General features: G+C 36.5%; 1 protein-coding gene across 1 annotated transcript in view; it reads left to right on the forward strand.

The window, feature by feature from the left end:
* si:dkey-1d7.3 (transmembrane protein 132D) overlaps nt 1–8,310 on the forward strand; it is a 43,108-nt gene extending 34,798 nt beyond the window's left edge. The window contains exons 5-9 of the mRNA XM_046867150.1: nt 1,801–1,944; nt 3,849–4,057; nt 5,221–5,488; nt 5,685–5,876; nt 7,081–8,310. Coding sequence (XP_046723106.1) covers nt 1,801–1,944; nt 3,849–4,057; nt 5,221–5,488; nt 5,685–5,876; nt 7,081–8,310 — 2,043 coding nt within the window. The remainder of the gene's footprint in view (nt 1–1,800; nt 1,945–3,848; nt 4,058–5,220; nt 5,489–5,684; nt 5,877–7,080) is intronic.
* The last annotated feature ends 12,311 nt before the right edge of the window (nt 8,311–20,621 follow it).

Genomic DNA, 20,621 nt, shown 5'->3' on the forward strand with positions numbered 1-20,621 from the left:
CTATTTTGACCTTACTACAGCTAATAATACAATGACCTGAGCACTGATGTCACAATACACACAAAGGAAATTTGTTACTAATGTAGGAATATATTTTATAATTTAATCATAATTTAAAAGAATATATATATATATATATATATATATATATATATATATATATATATATATATATATATATATATATATATATATATAAAATTAAAACCATAATCCCTTATCTTATCATTGTCCATATTTTAAAAACTTTATTTTTATTGGTTATTAATGAATTTTAATGTGTCTGGTGGTCTGTAATAATAGCTTGGTTGTTTTAATTGGTTGCAATCTGTTCTTGGGTGTGACTGTACTTTAATGGATCATTGTTGTGTTTTTTATTTTTATGTATGCTCCTATTCTGCCTATTTTATTTGTTTTATTTTTAATAGTACACAGAAAATTCCTAATTAAAATCATATTACATAATGAAAACCTTTCCACTGTAACCTGTACATTAAATGGCAAAAAGTAAACATCCCATTGCAAAACCATGGACATTACTACTGAGTTGGTCTTCCTTTGCTTTCATAAACTTCACTTGCTACTTGCTATTACATTTTTAAAAAGAGGCTTATAGATAAATATGCTTTCTGAATCAAAATGTTCTGACCCTGTAGTGAATTTCCTAAAATTATGTCAAATTTATTGCTAAAAAACTTTCCAATAAACATGTAATTATTTGAGCATAAGCTCTTAAAGAATTTTATTAAAGACATGTGCCGATAGTAGAAATATTTTCACCTGCTGGGAACTTACTCATATTGTCCAGCTGACAAAAAAAGAATGGACAATAGTCTTGACAGAAATAGGAATCTCTGACAAATATGGAAAGTGGGGCACAAGGAACAGGTGCAAGCAACTAAAAAACATGGTAAAACAGAAAGCAATTGTGGATTGTCAGGCGAAAGAACGTGCCGGAAAACCAAAGTGCAATCCACAAAGGTTTTTAATGGAAGAAATAAAGAGCAAGGCAGAAAACGGCAAAACCGCAATGAAACTCCAGGTTTAAAAATCCTGGTGAAAACTATGGGCAGACAAAACACACAGAGTCCTGTAACCAATAATTATCTTAAACAGAGTGCTAGGATAGTCCGACAGTGTTCTTAAGCCTAAGCTGTAGAACGGACAAAGAACTGATGGGAGAACGGGGTTTAAGTAGAGTGCAAACTGATAAGGGCCAGGTGTAGCTGATTAGTATGTGGGAGAGCTGCTTGGAGTGATAGGTGGAGGTGTGGCTGGTAGATCCCTGACATGGATACAGTGTATAAAGTGTTAGTGACACTAGTCCAACCATTTTTATTATATACAAAAGGAATTGCATCGTAAAGGGTGGAGCCAGGGAATTGATTTCAGGCCATACAGTGACAGGACAAGACTATGAAATCCTTTAAGACATGCTTGTAAGTTGTAATTTCATACTTTACAGGACTCAAGAACAAGAACAATTAATACTGTTGCTGCCTTAATTTGCAAGTGTAAAATGGGTGTTCATGCACTTTTCTTATGAAAAACATGTAACACAATACTAATATAAGTTATGTCTAAAAACATTTTAAATTAAGTACAAGCAGTAGTTTTTTTTGGTCAATCACAGGCTTCATCTGGTCAAGCAGGGATTTTTTGACCGGTCATGGGCTTTTTTCACTTTGTTTTCCATTTTGTTATGGTTAAATAAAATATTACCCACTCCTCGACCCAACCTGTTTAAATAGTTAATCTGTAGAAAAAAAGTATTATTGTTTTGTGTTCACTTCTGCCCAGAACTTGGACCTCCTTAACACGGCAGTGCTGGATGGTAAGATGGTGTCCGTGCCGGTGAAGGTGTTGGGAGTGGAGACAGATGGCTCTCTTAGCGACATTACCAACTCAACTCGCTGCTCATCCCCAGATGAAGGCACTCTTAAGGTCCTACCTTACTGCTGCCCACTGCTCTGGCAATTACACTCTTCACCACACGCCACTTGTTACTGGCCTAACACTCGCACTCAGGTGACATCTCCATTACACCTGGCAGCTCTGAGAACACAGAGAGCAGGATAAGTGACAAGACCTGCTGCTACCTGGCTGCCTCTTACAGATTAGAGAGCTGAAAACTCATGCCAGTCCTCAGCCAAGCCAGAAAAAGAGAGTGAGAGAGAAAGAAAGAGAGAGAGGATATTGGGAAAATGACACAACTGTAGCTGGGCTTTATCAAACCCAGAATACACATATGCTCTCTTTTGTGCATTTATTACTAAGAGCTGAGACCTTTATCCAGTTATTATTGAATCATTCTACTAAGCTGCTCTTTAGCTAAGAGTTTAAAGCGATTTACAGGTTCAGGGTTAAAGATGAATCTATTCTTTACTCCTGCAGATCATTTCAGAGTCACAGAGTCAGAAATAGAGGTCACCCAACCAGGGATGATGATTCCACTGTACTTTTAACCCACACACTATACAGAGATTTCCAATAGGACACAAGTGATGATTTTTTTAATGATTTATTTTGACTGGAGAGATAGAAAGACACAGTGAAGTGACTTGTTAAATAATTAGATGCTCCCTGAAACCTGGAGCTGAGACAGTGAGCTAACTGCACTTATTCATTTCCTAAATGAGACACTGAAACCATACAGAGCTATTCTCACACTATTAAGGCACCTTTTACAGACACATTAGCCTAAAACTGTCACAATCTTTGTCAGCTATGATGAGTTTCAGGCGGTGTTTTTGTCTCTTCTTTTATTAGCCTGATTTCAGAAAATTACCCCCAATTTACCCAATTTCAGTGGCTTAATGGCATTTTTTAAAATCATTTTCAAATTTGCCATTTAAGACTTGCCTTTTAAGACTTATTCAGGCATTTTTTTTTTTTTATAATATTTAAAAGACAGACATTTTCAGCTTTTACTTACTATATCATCTTTTAAGTGGGTTGAAAGTTCACATACACATTGTATGTGTTTGTTAGCATTGACTGTTACATTTGTAAGCTTCAATCAATCATATTCATTATATATTTTATATTAATATTATATTTATTTTATATAATATTATTTATATTTTAATTTGCATAGTGATTTTAACAGTGGACATTGTCACAAAGCAGCTCTGCAGAAATAAATATATTGGGGATATACATTAATTGTTTCCCCTATATGTGTTTTCCTAATGAGCAAACCACAGGCAACAGCAGCAAAAAAAACAAAACAAAAAATAAATAAAAACTGAGATATGAGAAAGAAACCAGAAGAAACAGTTACAGTTACATCATTACAGTTTCATCGTGAGGTCGATTTTGTTAAAGTTATCAGCTGTTCATGGATCGAACCAACCATTAGAAAACTCATGTGTCTTTAGTCTATCTATTGTGAAACATCCTCTGTGGTTTCCAATATTGTTTTACAAGATTACCTTGCTTGAAATATTTGCTCACTTGCTCATTCAACACGCTTTTCTCAGTTCAGTTAAAAAATGTCCTACAGGATTCAGGACAGAGCAGTGTGATGCCTACTTTCACTTTTTTGACTTTGAAACATTTTCTTACAGTGATGGTGTTATGCTTTGAATTGCTCTGCTGAAAGATTAATTCCAAGCAAGTTTCAAATGTCTGGCTGAAGTCTTAAGGTTTTGCTTTAGTATTTATATAGATTCCTCCTTTCTTATGTCTTTTCTGTTGTGACTCAATACCCTTTCCATCAAATTACAGCCTTGCTCATTTTTTTCCATACATGTTTCTGATCATTATCACCAACTGTTTAGTTTATGTTTCATTTTACCCTAATATCCCAGTCATACTAATGACTTTTTCTTTACACTCACACACAGGTGTCTGAAAGTTGTGACTATGTGTATGTGAATGGAAAGGAGGCAAGAGGGAGGGTGAGGATGGTGCTTAACTTCACTTACAGCTATCTGACAACCGAGCTGGAGGTGAATGTGTGGATGCCGCGCCTTCCATTGCATATCAACATGGTGGACTCAGAGCTCAGCCAGATCAAGGGATGGAGGGTTCCCATCTCTGGTGGCAACACCAGGTTAGAAAGATAACATTTTTCCCAATACTGAGGTAAAAACTAAGAGGTGTCATGTCAATAGTTAACTGCAAACATCCCATGTAATGCACAGAGCATCCTCCTTCTTAGGTGTCTAATTTTTTTAAACTATAGGCTTAGCAGTACCACCCCCAAGCATGCGTTCAGTTTTCTTTAAAAAAATCTCTCATTTAGGGTTCCATTAGGATCTGACAGTGACTTAATAATTCCTACTAATTTTAAGCTTTCAGTTAGTTTCCCTTAAATTAATTTTACTATTAAGTTAATTTACTAATGTTTACCATTTTGTTTGGTCTTTGGCTATAATTGTGATTAAACAATAATAAAAGACACAAAAAAAACCTTCAGGGTTAAAAAACTTTTGATTGTCAGGAAGTATTTAAGTTTTTATTACAAGTAATACAAATGTAATTAATTTGCTGTCAAGCCAAACTATGCAAAGACATATACATGTAGTTTACTTTTATCTCTTGTCTTATTCGTTTCATTTTTATTATTAATAAATAACCCCATAAGACTTTCTGTCACAATCCAAATGTTTTATTTAATAAATCATTATTCTTTCCAAAACTGAACCACTTAATTCAAGCACTTACTATTTTTTCCCCTGGAGTCCACCAGAGAGTGCTGCTTGGTTTACTTTTATTGACTCACCTTTATGAGGTAATACGTCTTTTAGAATAGTTCTTTCTAAAAAAAACCTTTCTTTCGGCTTCTCCCATTAGGGGTCGCCACAGCGGATCATCCGCATGTTTGATTTGGCATATGTTTTTATGCTGGATGCCCTTCCTAACGCAACCCTCCCTATTTATCCGGGCTTGGGGATCGAACCCGGGCCGCAGTGGTGAGAGCGCCGCATCCTAACCACTAGACCACCAGGGGACCAAATAGTTCTTTCTACTTTTAAATATTTTCTCCAAATACTAATTATGGTCTATTCATGTAACTTTTATGTCTAATGTATCATTCTTAAATTGAAACCCCAGAATTACAGGTGAAACAAAAACATAACAGGTAAAAAAGATTCAATGGTACAATTTACTGTAGTATTCTTTACTTATGTGTAGCTCAGAAAAGAAGAGGGAAGAGGAAAGAGAAGAACTGAAAGTTGATTGTATTGAAATCATTCTCTTCCCATCTCTAAGGCCGAGTTGGGATAGTGAGGAGGAAAATGAGAAGGGCACAGGCTGTTTGATGCAGTATCAGCATAGCCAGATCCAAGTACTCACAGCTTTCACTGCAGAGGTGTTGGACTCAAGCACTTCCTCTCCTGAGCACTTCCTGGGTCCTGAGTGGCTGGTGGATGTGACTCAGCTTGTCCGATACTCTCTGAAAGTTGTGGACACAACAATTGCTCAGCTAAACAGAGAAACCGTGCTTAGCGGTAGAGCTCCTGGAATCACCACTGTCCAGGTCCAACTTTTTTATTCATTTATCTAGTATATATTACAGAAATTAAGCTCTTAGGATTCCAAATAGAAGAATTCCACAAAATGACTATTTACACCATTACAATGTAGATTCAATAGATTAAAATACCAAAAAAAAATAAATGTTAACTTGTGAAACATGATTCTGATGTGCTAGGTTTGTATTTCTTCTCTATCAGGTGATGTCCCCCATGTCTGACCTGGTCTTGGGGGAAAGGATGGTGCAAGTGCTGAACGATAGAGTGAGCATCACAGATCTTAGTGTGCAGCTCGTGTCAGGCCTTTCACTGTCACTGCATTCCAATCCAAGCAGCAACAAGACCATCATGGCCATAGCCACCACTGAGGAGACCATGCAAAACCCCAAACAGGTCATCATCAAGTGGTAGAGAAATGAGCTGCTGTTTTTCTTCTTGCATGTTTAGCAAAACTATGGTGGCCGAGAAGTGCAAAACACATTAACAAATCCGAAAAAAAAAAAAAAAAAAAAAAAAAAAATTTACAAATTCAAAAACAAAATAACAAATCTAAAAACAAATTAACAAATCCGAAAACACAACGACAAGTCAGAAAAACCGGAAAAGGTATGTAGTTTGTGAATGGAAACTTACCGATCATTGGATGAGACACCTGTCATTCACCTGTAAATCTTGAATGATCTGTAAGTTTCCATTCACAAACTATACCTACCTTTTCCGGTTTGTCATTCAAGATATACAGGTGAATGACAGGTGTCTCGTCCAATGTTTCCATTCACAAACTATACCTACCTTTTCCGGTTTGTCTGACTTGTCATTGTGTTTATGGATTTGTTATTTTGGTTTTGCATTTGTTATTTTGTTTTCGGATTTGTTAATGTTTTCTAATTTGTTAATTTGTTTTTGAATTTGTTATTTTGTTTTTGGATTTGTTCATTTGTTTTCGGATTTGTTATTTTGTTTTTGGATTTGTTGTTTTATTTTTGCATTTGTTATTTTGTTTTCGGATTTGTTGATGTGTTTTTCACTTCTCGGCCACCGTACAAAACAGTTAGAGAATGTAAAAAAAAAAAAAAAAAAAAGAAAATTGTTTTTTTAAAGATTAATAGCATTTGCATATTACGGTACCTGATGTTATTCATTTGATTTATAGCATTAGATACTCTTAAGTTCCTTTAGATGTTAGGTAGTCCAGCATCCACACATTTATGTTTGTTTAACCCAAACAACATTAGGCTATTACCTCTCAGCAAGAGGCTTCATCCAATAAGCTGGTGGTGTATCTCCACAGTATATGCATAATATAAGGCAGCTTGTGGAGGTGATTGTTCAACCGGCAGATGTAAAGTGTTTGCTTGACATCTCGTTACACTGATTACTCTTCCTGCTGTCCTCTGGAGCTCAGATTGATTTTATTGTACATAAATATTGATTCCTCTGGTTAAGTGGAGCTTGCTGCTGACACCCAGACTCAGCTAATTAGTAAACGATCGACATGTTCAAAGAGTAACTTTTTTTCAGACATAAAAATGAAACAAAATTTGGCATTGACATTTTTAGAAGCCTGTAATATTAGTTTATCTGTGTTGTATCGCAGGAGGCCGTGGTTGCATGTAAGCTGCACTTCAGTGATGGCTCTCAGGCTCATCTTGACCTGTTCGATCCTACCAGCTACAAGCTCACAGTGTCTTCGCTGGATAACAAGGTGGTGTCCGTTAAAAAAGTCCCAGGCTCTGTCATGGTGGCCAAGTCAGAGGGATGGGGCCTGCTGTTTAGAGCTGAGCTTACCATCTGTGAAGCTTGTCAGAAATCCAAACGCAAGAGCAAGCTCGCTGTTGGTGCCGGCAATGTGAGAGTCAAATTTCTTCCGTCAGAGCATAGAATAGTTGAAACTGAAGCCAAATGGAGCCTGACCCCCTTTCAAGGTCTACACAGTAGGAACACTACTACTGGCATTGCAGAGAGAACCACAAGCGATTTCTTGGCAACATCAGCCAAAACCAAGCTACAAGAGGCAATAGGAGGGGCTCTGTCTACCATCAGGATCAAGAGTATGACTGTTACAAAGCCTGACACTGAAAAACATCTTTTAACAATCAGTCCAGCTAACGATATGCTTACCATCTCAGAGTTCCCATCTCAACCCAAACAGGTAGTACCTATACATGAGCAAGATTTGGTGTGGACTGTTGGTATCTTTACACATGTTGAGATCTGCATCTACTTGTTACTAGCACTCTCCTGCTTGACAATTATCATCTTCCTGATTAACTGTGGTGCTCAGAATGCAAGGTTGCATGGTAGCAAGTCACCTATGCAGTGCCATGGCCCTGATGACCACACACATCACTGGGTGAACCTAGGCATGACTGCAGAACAATCCAGTGCTACCACAAGCAACCAGGAACAAAAGGTGCCAATTACAGCTTTGAAAATGCCAAACTCTGTTTTAAAGAACCAAACAGAAAAGACTGCAACCCTAGGGAGAAGGTGCAGCACTCTGCCTTTGAGAACAAACTCTGTGACACACAAGTCAGCTGGTCCACTGGCAAAGCCAACACGGAATGAGCCACTACACTCTCCAACCAGCAAGAGGAACCAGGTCCAGTTCACCACCTTTACCACACTTGACATCAAGCACTTGGCAGCACTCAAGAGGAACTGGTTGGACTTTAGCTGGACCAACCAAGAAGCAAATCAAGCAGCCAATCAAGGAGATCTGTCAAGTTTAAATGGGACATCTTATCAAAGTTTTAAGCATCCTGAGCCTGAAGGTCTTTCTGAAATCCCATGGCCAGTGGTAAAACCAGTGGTACAGGGGAAATAAGCATTATATATATATATATATATATATATATATATATATATATATATATATATATATATATATATATATACACACTCTTCTTTAAATAAATTCTGATTTATTCCAAATATTTCTAGATAAAACCACATGTCCAAATCTTCTTGGCTTAAATAAAAAAGAAGCTTTTTACTTCCCACCTCATGTTTGTTGATTGTATCCCAGTGTTGAGGAGTTTATCTCATCTTGCTATGTTCTTTGCTTCTTTTCTGACGTCTGTAAGTGAAACGAGAGCAATCTCTGCTGCGCACACTCCAGTCTCCATTATCCTGATAGCATGAGAATCTTAGGATAGGGAAAGGCAGCTTCTGTCGTCCACAGAAGAGGAGTAAAGATAACTCTCCTCCAGTTGGAGCTTCATCACATCGTTAAATTGCATTCCATCTAAACGGGTAAAACATCGGTGGTTTCAGTGAAGTGCAGGTAATCTGATATGTTGGATCTGTGGATTTACCACAGAACGAAATAGCATCTTCTCTGGAGAGATCTCCTGAGTTACTCAAAGTAGTCAGGCTATCCAAAAAAGTTTTCCTGTTTGTGACAAACCCACAGCAATATATAAAGTGGAGCTCAAGCTTAACTATAAAGTCAGAACACTGACATCACTTTCTGCTGTATTAAGGCAAAAATACTACTATTATGATCTGGAACTTTTATTCTTATGCAGATTTATATTATTGTATTCATAATACACTATTATTTCTATAGTAAAAGATCATTACATTACATACATTACATAAATATTCTTTGTAATAGTTAGAGCTGTACTTTAGGCACTGCCCTTTATACTATGGTAATGAAACACAAACAAGTTCCATTACCACAAGTTAATAAAACAAGAAAACACAGATGGCAAGTTACCGAAAAACCAGAAAGCACAAACGATGATGTCCATAAGATTCAAGTCTCAAATACTTTCCACAACACATAAGGGTTGTTCATTAATAAATAAATAAAATGTTGATTAAGATCATCTCTGACTTTTTCAGAAATACAAAATATTAAAAATACAAAATATGAATATGAAAAAAACATTATTTTTTATTATATTATTATGATTATTATCATGATTAGGATGATGATTATGGTTATTATTGTTGTTAATGCTACTAGTTTAATTTCTGTTTTTAAATTGTCCTGAAAGTCAGTGGGGTCTGAATCTCCATTCTTTCTTCCTATGTAAGGAAATCTTACTGACTCACAGTGAATCTTGATGGATCAACATTAAATCATGTGATTAGCATGGGTTACTGTAAGCTTATATATAGATTTCATGGTTAAGGTTACTAATTTCAAACTTGAATTTAATAAAACTAAAATCAGTCAAATTTTGTACCAGTGGCATTAATTGATTATTTAATGGGGAAACAATGTTAATATTTAAAGAAGTTAAGCAAAGAGAAATTCATGTATTAAGACAAATTTGCGTTTTTTCATTCAAATAAGATGGAAGAAACATGAAGGTTTGGGCAATGGATCCACTTGCATTACGCTGCTGAAGGGTATATATATATATATTTTGTTTGTTTTGTTTGTTTGTTTTTTGTTTTTTGTTTTTTGTTTTTTTTAAGTCTGTTTCATTTGCTGTGGAACACAAATATCAAAGTCAAATATCAATCTGATGCCATACCTGTACATTTCCAGGTTTTCTCAGTGCTTGGATTTTTTTGCTAGTAGGATGCATCAGAGAGTACCGATACTGATCTTTCTTGAGCCATATACTCTCTAGCTTGTTAATCGTGATGCCAGTTCAAGAGCTAGTCTCCCAACATACACGCACACGCACACGCACACGCACACACACACACACACACATATATATATATATATATATATATATATATATATATATATATATATATATATATATATACAAGCATCAAATGATGAAATCCAGTTGATGTGATTCTCTTGCATTTGCTGCAGATTCAGATTTTTTAAAGACAAAAAGTGTCTAGTTGATGTCTTTATATTTCTGGTTAAAAATATATTAAAAATATATTTTGTTTGTCCAAAGTTTTAATCGAAGCATTGTAGCATTAGAGGTTGTGTTAACAGCAGTCACACCACAGGCATTTTTCCATATCTACAACACAAAGCAGTCTAGAACAAAGAGAAGCCAGGAGGCAAATATCACAGTGTGGTGCTCCGAGGCGAGATAAAGGACCACACGCAGTCCCAACGGACAGAAAATACAAACATCAGTGGATGTAAACACAGCTCGATGTGGACTCCCTGCGCAGTGCTGTGCTACATCCCCCACCCTGGAAGCTTTGATCGAGAGAAAAGAGAAGAGGAGCTCAGTAACCTCAAGGAGAAAACTTTAAAAACCCAGTCACACTGAAAAAAACTTCACATTCTCCGGACAGTGACACTATAAAGATGATTTCATCAGCTCATGAAATGACATCACTTGGTCTACCAAAGATTAAATATTTAATTCAACACGTGGTCTGAGTGCTGTATGAGCAATTAGTTAACTGCATTTAATACAAATGGATGTACAGTATGTATAATGCTATCAAGCTGAAAAAAAAAAAATCTAATTCTGATTAGTTTACAAAAGTATGAGAGAACAAATGTAATCGTTCAACTTTGGATGTTCTATAGGTGCATTTTGTGACTTTATCCTAATTACTGATAATATTTCTATTGAAAAAAAAGTTAATCTATAATTTACTGACTTGTTTTTATGCATTAATATAACATTTTTTAATCACCTTGAAATTGTCTCTGCTTGTAGCTGATCTTTTTTTTTTTCATTACAGAAAAAAAGCCAATAGCATAAAACTTTTTAAAACTAGAAATTAAACAGAAATAATCCTGTTATAAAAAAAAAGTTTCACAATAAATTTAGCTATATTAAATTATCAGCAGTATATTATTTCCTTTGTAAGGAAATACTGTATGTATATATCCTGTATAAGGATTGATCACGTCAAGTCAAGTCAAGAAGCTTTTATTGTAATTCCTAGCATATATAGAACGTTAAACAACATAGAGCTACATCACACAACATAAATCTACGTAACAAAACACAGTTTAATGTAGCACCAGGGTTCTGGGGAAACATTGTCTCATTTCACTGTGTGTTGAATCAGCTATGTCAATAGCAGTGTCTATGATCAGTGTCTATCCAGTGTCTCTGTCTGGTAGACAATACCAGTGTCTATAATCACCCAGGTGCATCCTTTTGTCCCAGGTTTCTTCTTAAGTGTCTAAGTGTCAGTGCTTGGATTTCTTGCCAGTGGCCCTTTTCTGAGACAAATAAGTGCTCTATCTGGTACGTCTCAACTTATTATGACATGTATACTTTCTACTGTGCTGCATGCCATCAGGATTCTGCATCAATTTTTTGTGCATTCACGCTTTGAAGAGGCTGAAGAGAGCGTCATCACTTGAGACTTACAGTATGATGAACAGGCACCAAGGTGCAATTAACCACAGCACATGCCCATGACCTGTGTAGATTATTCAGATGCTGGTATACTGCAAAACGATGTTTTTATTTGGGTAGATGTGAGTCAAAAGGTCCTAAGCTTTCCCAAAATGGACTCTGGAATCCCAAAATTTTCCACAGTCATTTGACAGAGAAAATGTCAAAGTCCAGTTAAATTAAAAATATACTGCTTGTATACATGTAACAGCACAAATAAACACTCCTACCCTTATTAAACTCTTTAATAAGCACACAATTTAAGTGTACAGAGATTAATTAAGCAAATATTGATAAAACAAAATAATAAACTACATAAAAAATAAACACAATGATCTTAGACAAAATAGATAAAGAAACAATATAAAATCCGATTGTGTAGTAGACAGAAGTATCTAATTTACTTCAAATAGAGAAAATTGACTACTTTAGCTAGCCAGTAATCATAAGATTGCAGAGTAGCAAGTTTCCCCTCAATAAAATAACATGTCTGGCTAAGAGGGTACAGATTGCTAGGACACTGAAGTGTTAGGAGAGTGTAACCAAATAAGATAACTAAAGGACAAGATTTGATGGTTTTGTTTTAAATGTTAGAAAAGAAAATATTGCTTGCCAAAAAGACATGGTTGTGGGACATTCTGAAGGCATGCATCTCAGGTTATCCGGATCCTAGTTATCGTTCACATAAATGAGATTTTGACTAGTCTCATTTAAATCCATTATATATTTAGTGCAGAATATCACATAACATAAAGAGCTTTACATCTGGCAGGTCCAAAATGCTGAAACTGGCATCCCCAGCAATAAATGTCAAATAAACATATCAGCAATTACACACTTAAAAAAATGTGTATTGTCCACTTATCAAGTGGCCCTTTGCACTCAGACTACAGAGTTAGAGGTGAGTGTTGAACAAGAAGAAAGACAAAAAACTATTGATTTTTTAAAGGAAGAGGATGCAAATAGACACTATTAAAAGAGAGTGAGAGTAATAGGCATGCAAATAAGTCCTGTGAGGATAAGAAGGGGTCAGAGGTCACAGACCAGAAACAGAACTTAGACTTTTTCTTGCTCTTTAACTGAAACTCCCTCAGAAGATCAATGTCAGGTACTGCAGGGAAAAAGCACAGTGGAACAATAATAAAAAAAAAAACTCTGTTTTTAGGAATGTTATTTTAGCAAGATTTTTACAATTAAGTCCCCAAAATATCCAAGCTGTACTGTCCAATTAAAATCAGTGTAGAATCAGTCACTAGAATTTCAAATAGACTTTTGCCATGTAACTAATTCTCTTTCCACTCAATTTCTTTTCAACATTTTTGATGTACTGACAGTGTTCTCAATTGGGTTTCAGCAAATTAATTCAACTATGTTTGAAACTAATGAAGCATTCGCAAACTTTTACATCTGCCTAAAACCGATCTGTTTTTGATCTGGGCTGTTCTTTATGTGACCCATTCATTTAAGCAAATTAATCTAATTAATACTTTCCAAATACACTATTCAGAAATATTTAACCAATTTCAGAGACACTGTGTTGAAAATACTGATCACTATCCACTTTTACTTCACTTTTACTATCATTTATTATTCATTAAAGGCACATCAGGAATATTAAATATTAAAAAAGATATATTCAAAATCTTTAAAATCTAATATTGTCTATATTTGTAATTCTTAGCTTTTATTAATCAGCATTCTTTGTGTGAGAAAGCTTGTAACAGCTTTCTTGAGAGGACAAGGGTATAAGTTTCCTATAGCTTATATGCCAATTTTAAAATGCCTTGTTAATTTGTATTTTTTGTCTGGTTGAACAACATTTTTGCCAAATTTCTCTTTATTCACTAGCATTTTAGTAAACAGACTAACTCAGACTAGCAGTGTAGGACAGGATAAAACATTAGGTTGGATAGTAAAAAAGCTAACTAGCAAGCTAACATTATAGTAGACTAACAGGCCAACACATGAAACAGCATTCTCAAATTAAAAATAATGAAGCGAATTCTGCTCGCAAAAAGGGAAATTTTAATAAGTAATTATAACAGGTTATAATAAACCATAAATATTTAAATTAAGTTTAAGAATTAACTTGAATGGAATTAATGTTACAATTATTTGGTCTGGTGGTCCACCAAACAGACAGTATAATCTTTTATTAATTCTACAGAAGGGTTATCTTCCCGGCCAAGAAAGACACAACCCCTCTTTACTTTATACCATAAAAGTCATTGAGCACGTAGCCGGATCACAGTATGCCTTGTAGTATACCTTGTGATGTGAGCGGCACTCAGAGACAATCACTTATGAACATACACTGTTTAATGAATGAATGAGACCACTAAGAATGGGATGACTGAGGACACCTTGGAAGTAGGTCTAGGGTGCAGGAAGGTACTGGCCATGCCTGGAGTGTAAATCACGTTCTCTCCTCATAGAGCAGATAGCCAGCAGAAGCACAGTTTTGACTGGGTCAATTTGGTGTTGAGCGCACCACACAGTAAACAGACGCCATCTTGCGGCATAAAACCTCCTCGGGGATAGAATTCTGTAATGGAGAACCCCCCACAAACACACACACACACACACACACACACACACACACACACACACACACACACACACACACACACACACACACTTCCTTAGATTTTATGAGGAAGAAACTTTAAAAGGAAACAAATTTAAAAGAGGAACTTATCCTCATTTGGGTGATATCAAGATTATATGTGATTATAGTCTTTAAACAACACAGAACATTGAAGTGTAAGATCTAACATGGGCACTGGAATGTAAGATTATGAGTAATGTTCTTTCTACAGTCTTATTCAGTCATTTGAGATTACATTATTAAATAACATTTGCGATCATCATAAATCCGACACCTGCTTCTCCATGCCAGAGCCTTTAAACACTCAAAGAGGTCCAATGTCCAAACTCCACATGAAGTTGGATCCAAATGGCGCTGGTACATCTCTAGATGGTTCGGATTGTTTGCGGGGTCGGCATCTTCTTCTTTAAAGGTTCACAATCTTCATGAGCTGGGATATAACTGAAGTTGCCGCAACTTTGGGAACCCAAAACTTTTCGTCGCAGCTCGAGTTCCTAAAAGGGAACTAGGGTTACATGCGTAACCTAGAGACGTTATATAACATTGCCACAGTCACCATGGCGTGTTCATCAGGGATAAATACACATCATTCACCTTAACTCTTAAATTCAGTTAAGCTGCTGTGAGACAATGTCTGTTGTGAAAAGCCCTATAGAAATATACTTGACTTGATTTTACATATATGTCCAGTGCTTGCCACAGAGAGAGCCTGAAGATCCTCTATTCTCGTGAGAGAGAAGATGGCCAAGAAGAACACAGTCTTGACTGTGAGGAACCTCATAGGCACCTGGGTCAATTGTTTAAAAGGAGGCTCCAACAGGGCCTCCAAGACAATCGCCAAATCCCACGCAGGCACTGTAGATCACACCAGATCGGCCTCATCCTGCAGGTACCATGGAGGAAAGGTGTCACCAAGGTGCGTGGTGAGAGGGCAAGACCAAACGAAAGGACCCGGTATTGGTAAGCTTTGGCCCTGAAAGCAAACCTCAGTAACTTCCTGCGATCTGGATGGATGGATACATGAAAGTATGCATCCTTCAGATCTATTGTGACAAAACAATTCTTGGACCTTATTTGGGACACAACCTGATTCATGATCAGCATCTTGAACTTGAGTCTTGAGTCTCGTGAGTTTTAAAAGTGAGCGTTCGGCTAATGTAGATCCAATATAGGATGCAACCCTCCATCCTTTTGGTGAACTATGAAGTACTGGCTGTAGAACCTGGACTTTCTGTCTGATGAGAACTGACCTAGCATGCTCCACTCCCAGACAAGCAACACATAATATAGCAGGGGCAGGGAGAATCCCATGGACGAAAGCAATGCTCCATTTTTTTAGTTCTTGAACAAACCGAAGCTAGCACCGTTTTCATTTCATGTGCTTTTTTAGCTTCCTGGTCATGACGTCACCCCACCGGCGAAGCTTTCCATTGGACTGATTACATACGTGATTCAGAGCATGGACAATGCAGAAGCGTTCCCAAAGCGCTATTGATGCAGCTCGAGTTCCTGAAGGGGAACTAAGCTAATGCATGACCTAGCATTATAGTATTGAATATAGAATATAATATTACAATAACTTACATTATAGCTAGCATTATAGTAAACAGGTTAAATCAAGAAATAATTTGAAACTAAACAGACCAAAAAGGGAGAAATTGTTTGTATTGTTTGGATTTTTTAATAATTCTAAGACACATAGAATGCAATTATTGTGATGTCCATATTTTAGCAGAATCACCAAATGTTTTAATCACATCAGATATAAAAGGGAGCTTTATGGGATTAGCAAAGGAGATTTTAGCTGTCTATCAGAAAAAGAAGAAAACAGATGAGTAACGGACTCAAGCAGTGCACTGAAAATTGTGACAAAAAAAAGGGAAAAAAATATTTGGACAAAATGTCGGTCTATGCAATTTATTCAAAGCCCATCTCCTATTTCACAAGTGGCAAGTGCAGATTGTGTTCTTTGTTCCTTTGCACTATGACAGCCTGTTATTTCTCTCCGCTCTGTATTACTGCTGTCACGCTGACTGATGTCCTCAACATGCTACTACAAACACACATCTGTCTGAGTCATTCAGGAACAGTGCTTAAAAACACATAACGTATAATCAACGCATGCGGAAAACCTGTAAAATATGTATCACTTGTCACTTCGATGTTTCTCTGCCACATTTTAATGTAACCTCAGAGCCCAAAAAGAGTAGGGCAAAGTGGCATGAGAGGCATGAAGAGAAAGGAAGGAAGTGGAAGAATACATTTTGAAAAGGTACACTCTATTTAGAAATTGCACATATTTTCTTCTTGCATGTCTATTTTCCCTACTGAAAACTAAAAAACTAAATGCAGTGTACGAATATCAAATTTATAAGCAGGGGGTGGAAGGAAGGAAGGAAGGAAGGGAGGAAGGAAGGAAGGAAGGAAGGAAGGAAGGAAGGAAGGAAGGAAGGAAGGAAGGAAGGAAGGAAGGAAGGAGGAAGGAAAGATAAAAGGAAGGAAGGAAGGAAGGAAGGAAGGAAGGAAGGAAGGAAGGAAGGAAGGAAGGAAGGAAGGAAGGAAGGAAGGAAGGAAGGAAAAATCTGAGGGAGCCATTAGGAATAATGAAATCAAGAAACAGTTGAAGCAAGGAAGTATTAAAAAGAAACCCAAGGAAATAAAGGGAAACCAAGGAAGAGCCACTTCCTGAAAAAACAAGAAATAAAACTAAGATGAAAGAATAGAATAAAGAAGGGCAATGAAGAAGAAATAGAGAATCCTTGGATCGTGTATAAATGGGAAAGGAAGGTAAAGAAGCTAATGGAATGATGGAAGGAGATATATGAATAGGAAAGGTTCAAAGGAAGGAAGGAGAAAATGAATTATGTTTTAATATGAAAGACGAAAAAACTATTTGATTGAAAAATCGCAGAGAATGACTATGAAATAAGAAATAATGGAAAAAGTCTAAGGCAAAAAAAAAACTAAAGAAAAAAAACTATTATTATGGCTAAATATATGAACAAATCGAAAAGGTATAAGAAATGGAAACAAACAAGAACGGGAAAGTGTATAACTATAAAAGCATCCTTTCTTTAGAGATTTGCTTTTTTGAAAACCTTGACATTAATCCTTCTCTGCCATAATCAGACTAACAGCTACATCTCTTATAATTGAAGAGCGTAAGTGAGAGTCATTCTTCTCACTGCACGAGTCTGCTCTCAGGAGCATTCAGGAAGAAGAAGTGATGATGGGACTGCGCAGATCAAGAGCCACATTAAAGAGCTGTCACATAAAATAGGATCTGGTGCTGCTTGAGGATGTTTGTGATGTTAGAAAGCCTGCAGGAATGGGGCTTCAGAGATGACAGCATCTACCATGTTGACACAGGAACCCATGAGGAATTCAATTCTTTGTGAATGGGAAAAACGATAAAAACATGCTGACAGCCAGTTTATCACTCATGCTAAATTACATCATAGATTGCGCAGTTACTGTAAAGTTATCAATGCATTTATTGAGGTCTTTAAATGATGGACTATGACATGGAAAAATCCTTTCTGGAGGCTATTATCTTTTCAATGGAGCTAGTGATTTATTGCCCACCTCCAAAACATGTCCGTTCAACGAAATCCCTGTTACAGATGTTTCTTCAACCAAAGAAATATGGTTCAACAGATTTTCCTCTCACTGTATAATTTTGGTTTCTTGTCAGGGATGATGCCAAATGCCAAGAGTTAGGAGTGTTACACATTTTGCACAGGAGTTTAGCATTTATTATTGCTGTAATATCCAGTTCACTGGTACAGGTTATCACATACAATATGAAAAAAAGAGACATCTTCATTCTACAATAAAAGCAAGTGATGTGCCAGTTAACATATAAAACTGGGATGACTGACATTTACACAGATGTTAATAAACTCTCTGATCAGATCCTCTCAGTTTCATTTTTGAAATACATGCTGACATGTAGTCATGTGTCTTTAATGTTACCACCCCAAGCATTTAATTACATTTTTACGGTATACTAATTTGTTATTCGGTAATAAATGACACATATACATTCAATCTGTCTAGAGTTACATTTAATGTTGTGGAATGTCTGCTAGTTTTCACTGTAGAAAAATGAAAGAAAAAAGTGTGTTCATATAAACCATAATTTGCAGCTTAACTATTGTAAGAAATGTAATTAACCATTTCTGACTAATCAGAATAGGTTTTCCAGGTGTTGTTAGGTATTCTATACAATGCTTAGAAAGTTAAGCAACAGAAAATGTTTAACCAAATTGTTCAAAATGTACATGAAAGAGGAAAGGATAAATATTTTGAGAAACAATAATAGGCCTACATTAAAAAGAAGATTAATGAATATGCCAGCTACTCGACAGCATCAAATAGTGTGGGGCATTATAGGGACCATATTGAAATTATATTGGCAATAGTACATCATTTCTACTCTGTTTTTCTGTATTTTTACTGCCCTATCACCTCTAGCAAGAATATGTATTTCTTCTCTTCAGGGTTGGCAAGTCTGGAATCGATGGACAGCTCTTCCTTTGTGTGCTCTCAAACCAGTCCGCTTTGGCCCTTGAGCGCTGCAGTCTATCACTGGCCATCTCTCAGCCATCAGCGCTGCTATTTCCTAAGTGGCCGAGAGCCTATTTGTTCCGCTACGCGCCTTAAACCAGGGAGACCCTTGGTGTCGATCAATGCAGACAAAATCCTAGCGATACATGAATATAACTGCAGGGGTTAGATTTCTTTGTGGCATTAACTTCTTACCATGAACTCTTTTTTTTATCACTCTCTTATACTTTCTTGTGAAGATAGTTATTGACATTTTTCTCTGCAGATTATGAGAAAAATAGTGTTGTAGAGTGCCATGAAGCACTAGAGAATGATACAAGATGTACATGCTTGATCACTTCTGCTGGAATCATGCCATTTCAGCTCACAAGACAATCATCCAATATAGGCCTTATAATCATCCAATATGATCATCTTATTTATGAGCATTATAATCTTCCAATATAACTGTCCAATATGAGCAAATAAAAAAAAGCACCATGTTAAGCACACTTCATGGTTAGTCTGTGTGTTTACTGTGCTACCCCGACATATTATCAATTAGATGATGTGTTCAAGTGTGCAGCAACAGTGGTAACATGGTGGGCAGCAGAGAGCATGATGATGAGCACAGATGGTGAACGTTAGGCCTGCAAACACACATCCATGGCTCACATCACAACGGTGCATGACAGGGATTGTGGCAAGATGCGTTTGCTGATCAAAAGCAATGCTGAGGGAGAGGGTGCAGCAGGGGTCCTGCAGATAGAAGCAGGTAAAGTCATGATAGCTGTCTAACTGCCACAGGAAGCTTCACAAGGGAGTGTGTATATGCCTCCGCTCCTACTGTGCCAATGACAATTGAGCGCTAGGAGGCACGACTTGAAGAAAGTTGTTCAAGCCAAATAAAAGAGTATTCTTTTTGCTGTTACTCAGCACTGTTTATTGGCGCCCCTCTATCCTGTCTATCAATGGAACTAGACCACCGCAAGAGCACTGCAAAGCAAACATGATTTGGGTGCTGGTTTATTCTCGACAGATGGCCTAGAAGACTTGCTGCTGTTATGTTTTACCAGCAAGGACCTCACTAGAAAATCATGTATCAGAATAATATACTACTATAGGGACTACATAAAACTTTGAGCACCAAGGAATTAATAATGAAATTTCTCACATAACTCAATAATTACTATAAACAACATTCAGATGTTATGCAAGAGGTGTTCATGCAGGGGAGATTTTGCCATAAACAAAACTCTTTTATTTAGGCACAATTATGACCTTTGTCTTTTTGTAAGGCAGATATAAAATATATATGTATAACACTATTATTTATTATATACATTTGAGACCAAAGATTTACATGCACTAAATCCAGAGGCTTACCCATACTAGGATCCCAACAACATATGAGGTCATTCTCACAAGAGATGTCCGCTCAAAATGTCCCTTTTTTGTTAGTCAATTATTAATAAATATTTAATATCAGAGTTTGTGTGGGAAATTTTTTAAATGCCACATTCAGACTTAACTTGTTCAGACTAGAATTAAATTATTACTTTAATGACATATTATCATAGCATCACTGTCCCCTGTTCTTCAGATTTACAGCCTCGTCTTTCCCCTCCATACATAGTGCTGCGTATTATTGTCAAACAGTGCAATATGATACTTGGTGTCATT

The sequence above is a fragment of the Silurus meridionalis genome, chromosome 15 (genome assembly GCF_014805685.1).
Source record: "Silurus meridionalis isolate SWU-2019-XX chromosome 15, ASM1480568v1, whole genome shotgun sequence".
NCBI lineage: Eukaryota > Metazoa > Chordata > Actinopteri > Siluriformes > Siluridae > Silurus > Silurus meridionalis.